This window comes from Rhagoletis pomonella, unplaced genomic scaffold (assembly GCF_013731165.1).
Source record: "Rhagoletis pomonella isolate Grant_MI unplaced genomic scaffold, Rhpom_1.0 Rhpom_scaffold_00008, whole genome shotgun sequence".
Taxonomy (NCBI): Eukaryota; Metazoa; Arthropoda; class Insecta; order Diptera; family Tephritidae; genus Rhagoletis; species Rhagoletis pomonella.
In genome coordinates, this window is record NW_023458562.1 from 38,231,862 (window position 1) to 38,239,274 (window position 7,413).

A 7,413-nucleotide genomic window follows, 5' to 3' on the forward strand; every position below is an offset into this window, starting at 1 on the left:
TTCATTTTCAATTTCATAGATTGTTTATAATGACTTTTGCTAAAATTTCAAAATCAAAAGTTATCAAAACAAATTCTATGGGACTGATAAATATTTAGGGGATTCACAAGACGTGTTAACCGTCGTAAAATCTTAAGCTTAACACTTGTTTATGTAAAATAGCGGTTAAAATGGTTGGGGGGTTGGCTAATTATATATTCTTTATCAGTTTAAAAGAATTTCGGTTTAGTTAGAAATCCCCTAAAACCATTATAATTAAAAAAGATGTTAACCTTAAGATTTTACGACGGTTAACACGTCTTGTGAATCCCCTAAATATTTTCTACTGTATAGTCCATTTATTTGTTGTATATTAAAAAGTTTTTTTTATATTATTTATTTTCTACTTTTTAGTCCTGTCTGAATAAAATTTTGCAATAGATATTAAAATAATTCAACGATATTAATAGAAAGGTGCACACACATGCATTTACATATGTATGTACATACAAACGAGCACCAATTAATTTTATTTAAAGAAATGGCGTGTCGTCTATTTCCGCTGTAGCAAACGTAGTACATAGGACGACATCTAGAAGTCATCTACCTCGCCCTATTCACTACAGATGTCGTCCTATGCACTATGCGGAACTTTTCAAAGCAAAGGTTTTATGGTGTCGGACACACAACATTGAAAGTTTCTGGATCCACAACATTGAAAGTTTCTGGACACACAACATTGCAAGTTGATAAAAGCGTTGTAATAAAATTGATATTATTGTGTATTTTTTCTTTAATAAAGAGTTGTATATTTTTTAAACAGATTATAAATAAGTCGGCTATTTTATTCTGGGGTCCCACATACATTTACAAGTACTAGGTGGCTGTGTGAAAATTATGTTAGCATTCACCAGTGGTGGTCAAACCACAGGAAGGTTTTGTAGGGTTAAAGTTCCTCCTTCTTGGTGGGAATTAGTAGTATTTTTATTATTTTCGGTTATCCTTAGGAAAATTTAAGCTATTTTTTAAACAGGCCTGTTCTGCTGGGAGTTAATGGGTAAACCTGTTGGAAAATAGTAGACCACCCTAGTTTTCAATCTATAACCCGCAAAAAATCGTAAGAGCTCTGTAATTTAACATAACGGTAGATAAGATTATTATAATTATTAATAGCGACATAAATTACTCCAACAACTGAACTTTTTAAATTTGTTATTTTTTTAAATTTAAATAGTACATACGGATCTATAGAGCAGGTTTTCCCAAAGTGGGTGCCGCGGCACCCCAGAGCGTATGTATGCCTGGGGTGCCGCTGGTGGCTAGAGTATACTAAGTAGTGGTGCGGGCAAATTCTTTAATTCACAAGGCAAGCGGTTTTATCAAACTTCAAAATGGGGGCCAGAAAATCAAAAAATTTTAATTTTTATTAAAATTACCTTCAGCGGCTCGTCAAAGCCCATACACAAAACAGATGGCTTGCAGAAAAGGGATATTTCGCTTGGTTCGTCAAGCCGCTTATGTGGTGTATTTCGCTCTTAAGCGTAGTCCCCTATTACGTTTTCGCAACGTACCCTTTTCACAAGCATTTTCGGTACTTTTGTTGTTCTAATCCGCGTTTCATACACTTTTCTTCCCGTTTTCGGATTAATTTTTGGATTTTTTGCTGGCTGGGCTGTTCTCGTAACAAGCGCGGCAGCTTCGCGCCCGTGTATATGTTACTTATTCTTTGGACCTTCACAATCACACTGTGAAAGAGCGAATCAACACGATTTTAGAGGCAGTCGAGAACGAACTTATAAAAAGTTTGAAAACTTGTGAATTTTTTAGTGTGCAACTTGACGAAAGTACCGACGTAGTGGGACTTAAGGCCCGTCCACATACAACTTTGGCGTTGCGTCGGCGCTGGCGTCGCTTTGACAGCAGCGCGAGTAACGCCCGTGCTTGCTACAATGAACGCTTAGCAGAGAATACTTTGGTCACTAAATTAACATACTAGCGGCAGAAAAACCAAAATTTTACATCAATAATTGCATTAACAAATATATTTCTTGCCCGCATTTGATTAAAAATGAAAATTGAATCACATAATTTTGATTATTTGGAACAGCTGACGAATGACGCGCGCGAAAAGTTGAGAGTTGGTAATCTTTCTGCGTTGTGTTGGCGTTGGCGTTGCCCAACTTTGGTTATGTGGAGACTTTCATATAAATGCATGTATTCATAGTCAGCTGTCGAAGCGACGCCAACGCCAACGCAACGCCAAAGTTGTATGTAAACGGGCCTTTAATGTTTTTCTCGTGTTAGTGAGGTACCCATTCACAATGCAAATCGAAGAAGAACTTTTGATGAGCGAAGTACTTGAGACTTACACCATTAGCGAAGAAATTTTTAAAGCTATCGATAAATTTGTACAGAAAAATAGTTTGAAATGGAGCAAGTGTGCGGAAATTTCCAGTGGTTGGAAAAACGAAGGGAGGAGGATGTCTAGGATGACTGTATGAAAGGTCGGTATTACCTGCAGACTAGGAAGATGCCGCCACTAGATTTAAAACCCGTATTGGATGAAGCTGGGATGATTAGGGATGTTCCGATACAAGTAAATACGAGTGTGTACTCGATACTTTTGTTTCGATACCAAATACTTTTTTTACTCGAATCGTTGTTTCGATACCTACTTGGTATCGAAAGAAAAGTACTTGTATCGAATCGATTTGAGCAAGTGCCATATCTTGCCGGCTATATTTTTTCTATGGAAAATAATTGCTTCCGTTTTATGAAAAATAATTGCTTTACGCAATGGAACCGCGAAAACGTGTTGCTAATGAACAAATATATCGTCGTTTAAAGTACAAATCCGCGTATCGTCATTCTGCAAAACCGCGTAACTGACATTGGTTGCCAAAAATTGGATTTGCTCACACAAGCTCTTGTCTCAATCTGTACCCTACAAGAACACTACGCGTTATATAACGAATCATGTAACGCAGAGTTGTATGTAAATGCATGTTATACTCCCATAGAATGTTTACGTTAATTTCCTAAGGGCGACATGAAAAATCTAACAGGATATCGTGTTATAGATATGTTATGTGTAACATATGTTTCCTGTACGTGTGTAAATTTTGACATGTGGCTTTGAGTGTATTGGTGAAATATTTAAATGTATTGGAGACTGCGTTAGTCGTGTCTGGTAGGATATCCATTCGTTCTGAAATATACTAGCCAGAAATGCGATAGCTTTATAAAAATAGAGCCATTTGAAATATGAGTGCTTTTACTCTCTAGAAAATAATTTCTACAACTTCTCATACGTGGTTTTGCATTTTGCTGATACGCGGTTTTGCATTTTGTTGATACGCGGTTTTGCACTTTAACCGACGATATATATCTATACCTCTACTGCAAATATATTGAAAATATTTGAGAAAGGGGTTTTTGAATCGGCAGCTGAGATAAGGCATTTTTGAACCGAATTCTGAAATAGGATGTTCTTGAAAAGTTTTCTGAAATAGGACGTTTCTCAATCAAATTCCGAATAAGGGCGCTTCTGAAAAGTTTTCTGAGACAGGGCGTTTTCGAATTGGCTGCCGAGATAGGTCGCTCTTCCCCTCAGGTGTCGCATAAGGTACATCACAGATAACGCCTGAAAATTAATTTCAGTTTGTTGCATATAAAAGGATGAAAAATTATCGATATAAGTAGGTATCGATACATTCGGCTTACTCATATAAGTAGTATCGAAATAGCGATTTGAGTAAACCCAGTTGAGTAGGTATCGATACTTTCATGGTATCGGAACGTCCCTAGGGATGATAACAGAGGCCTGCGAAATTAAAATACGTATTTGGTTTTTTTTCTAGCACGTCGAGATTTTTTTATTGGTGATGTATATTTTAAAATTTCTACACACATCATTCATTACATTATTTCGATATTTTTTTTTCGACATTTTTATTTTCGACATTTTTTGTTTTCGACATTTTTCTTTTCGACAATTTTTTTCTCGACATTCTCGATTTTCTAACTATTTTTTTTCGACATTTTTTTCGGTGTTTTTAGTTTCGACAATTTAAATTTCGACATATCGTACCAGACCCTAAATACTACGAAGGGAGTCAAGAGAGTTCTGGATGCAAGTGTATGCTGTTGGCAAGATTGCATTAAAAATACTAGTGACTTTTACTTTTACATTTCTATGTGAGACTGCATTTTAACAAATGCTTACATAAGCAAGTAATTTTTAAGCAAAAAACAAAATCGACTTCAATTCCCATATAAAATTTTAGATTATCGTTAATCTCTTCATGATCCAATGTTCGGATTTAAACCAAATTCGAATGGGACCACTTGTGAGGTAACCTTTTCTTTCCTTTATAAAAAGAAATATAGTAATCGGTTAACGTGGTCCAAAGTTATGCGGTAGCATACATAAAAAAATAATAATAAAAAAATATTCCGACGAATTGATAACCTTCTCCTTTTTGGTGTGAAACAAAATTGATGACTTATTGTTAGTATGAAAACTAGAAACACAGTAATCAACTTATTGAGCATTAGACCTCTTCTCTTTCAAAAACAAAAGGATAAATGTTCGGTAATTTGTTCAATGGCTTTGGGGTGGCAAGCGGAGACGGACACATTAAAAAATTGGGTAAAATTAGAATTTTGACAGAGAAAATGTAAGTCCAACTCCGGCTACGCTGCCACGCTACCACAGTATTTCTTAATAATTTGTATATGAAATTTAGAAATCTTAATTTTAAACTAACGTGTAATTGTTTGACCACACGTGTGTGTCAAAATTTTTTGCTTTGGGTTAAGCATTTGGACACATTAACCCAAAATTATTGTACAAGTAACCGAGCCGTACTCAACAATATACCTTTTGCATGTTCAAATTTCGATTCTAAGAACAAAATGTTTGTAAATAACCAAAAAATTAATAAAAAAATTTGGAGAATTTTAGATATTGGATATGGTAGCACGAAATGTCACAATCTACTTAATTGTCAGGTTGTTAATATGGCGACGAAAAAGTGACAATGAGACTACCTTCTTTTTTGTAACATGGTATACAGTAAGCCAGCCATTGACAATATGCTTATTTGAAAATTTCCCGTAGCGAATGTCATGCATTAGTCACTTAAGAGTCTTCTACGGAAAAGTTATGTCTTAAATGACTTCTGGCTCCGTTTGTATGGAAGTCGTTCATGACTTTTTCATATAAATGGAAATTTCGTCGTTGATGTCATCTGCATGACTTGGTCATGCAGTGATCATTAATGACATTCAAGCGACAGTATCTTGCAATGGACTTTTTATAAGTGACCGCTGCAAGACATTGTCTGTTATAAGTCTTTGATAGGAGTACACCTGCATGACATTGTCACTAGTGTCATTGTCAGCTATATGTCGCATAGGATTCGCAGCAAGTGCGACGATGTCACTAAATCCTCATTAGTGACGATATCACCGGTGACCATTTTCGCTACTGGGCTGTGAAAAAATATCAACAAATACATTCAAACAAAATGTCAAATAAGCATAGGTATTTACATGTATTTGTTTTGGCTATCTGGATTACTGTATACTGTGGGGCTGAGCAGTTGAAATATCCGTCAAAGGTAAAACACAACGCACTAAAGCTATGAACATCATCATACTTCTATGTTTTTTTTGCGTATACAGTCTCTCTTTTTTAGAATATGCAAAAAAGTTTTTGAAGCTGTAGCCTTACAGTCTAACCTAATATCCGCGGCTTGCGTTTTGGTACGCACGGCGTCGCATTTGTTTTTTTGCGTCACCCGAAATTGGCTTGCGTGCGTTTGTATTTGATTTCGTCGAGTGAAACGTCAAATCAAAATGTCACGCAGAGCAAAAATTGGAAATTGAGTTAGCTTCATACGCACGGCTTTCAATTTCGGTTGGTCCCATACAAGTTGTATGTGCATGAGAAATTTTTGACCGTAAATTGGCGGCGTGCGTGAATATTAGGTAAGCCTGTTAACGAAAATGTAGCCATTTCAGAATTTATGTAGCATTGTTGCTTTTCATTTTAATTATAGCACTTTTGCTCCAATTGTGGCTAAACGGCAACGCTGGTTGTAGGGTGGATCAGATACAAGCGCCTATCTGATAGATACGAAGGTCAGTTGGCGCCCGCATGCCGAACTGATAACTGGAAAGTTGCAAAGTTTTATATTTCCGCGCATATGTACATAAACCCACATTCATACATTCATACATCTGTGTTTACTATAGGCATACAACAGTGAAATAATGGTAAGTCATTGACCTAAAAATGTAGACTTACAACTGAAAACAAACAAAGAAGCTGTGAATGAAGCGTATTTATACATGTGTAAATATTCGCATGTTTGGAAATAAATGTATATGCTATACAGATATCAACACTTAAAAGGTCAATAATAGGGAATTTAAATGAGGCGATTTTTCAGGCAACTTTTGAAAGCCACAATCGTCTGGTGTAAACGGCCTTTCAACTAATCGACTGTGAAAGTTGAATCATGTAAATTCCCTATAAGTTGGATATGCGAGTATTAAAATATGTACTTATGTATGTTCATACATAACCCCATACATATGTATACACTTAATACATATGTATGCATGTATGCACACATACTAATACATGTATTTTAATTAAAATGGAATTAATTGCAAAGTGAGGAAAACATAGATCACACTTTGAAATACATTTTTTATACAGTGCAGTGGAAGCCAAACAAAAAAGTAGGTGCTCATAACTTTATATGAAATACGCGTTGTGAAAGCGGTCATGCAAACTGGTTCCGAGATATTTTATTGGTGCGCTCACGGTTCTTTGTTGCGTCGTTTTCGCTGGCGGTTTCGACATCGGATTTCAGGTGTTTTATTATGACACTCAAATATATGTAACTAAATTTTATTAAATAAATTTCAATGAATTATACAATAGAATTCAGGATGCTTCTTTGTGTTTAATCAATGAATCGCCAGAAAAAATTGCACATAATGCGATAACGGAGTTGTGGTCGTTATTTTGATTGAATTGTCTAACGCTTTTGTTATGGCAATTACATTGGTAGCTTAACAACCGTTGCGAACAAAAAGTAAGATGAGGGGCGAGTTTCGGGAGCATACTCGACGAATTTATTAAATGAATTATATTGCACCAGCTGAGAACATAAACTTTCGGCGCCAATGACAACCGTAAAACAGCTGATTTTAGGAAACAAACAAACAAAAACATAAGAATGTCAAACCGGAGAAAAAAATGGCTGAATTTTACGTAATAGATTGCTGAACGTAACAGATGGCTGCAGTGAGTTAAACCGCAAATAGATGGCGCTGAAACTGTTAAGTTATGGCAATGATTCAATAATAGTGTTACGATTATCCTCGAAACCTTGAGGGATTTCCCAAATAGACTCG

General features: G+C 35.8%; 2 protein-coding genes across 2 annotated transcripts in view; one reads left to right on the forward strand and one right to left on the reverse strand.

The window, feature by feature from the left end:
- The window catches only part of LOC118744839, a 19,287-nt gene extending 12,008 nt beyond the window's left edge, over window positions 1–7,279 (reverse strand). Inside the window, exon 1 of the mRNA XM_036478204.1 lies at window positions 6,818–7,279. Coding sequence (XP_036334097.1) covers window positions 6,818–6,856 — 39 coding nt within the window. The 5' untranslated portion in view covers window positions 6,857–7,279. The remainder of the gene's footprint in view (window positions 1–6,817) is intronic.
- The window catches only part of LOC118744842 (major facilitator superfamily domain-containing protein 6), a 242,387-nt gene continuing 241,117 nt past the window's right edge, over window positions 6,144–7,413 (forward strand). Inside the window, exon 1 of the mRNA XM_036478211.1 lies at window positions 6,144–6,261. The gene's annotated coding sequence lies outside the window, so the exon portion shown is untranslated. The remainder of the gene's footprint in view (window positions 6,262–7,413) is intronic.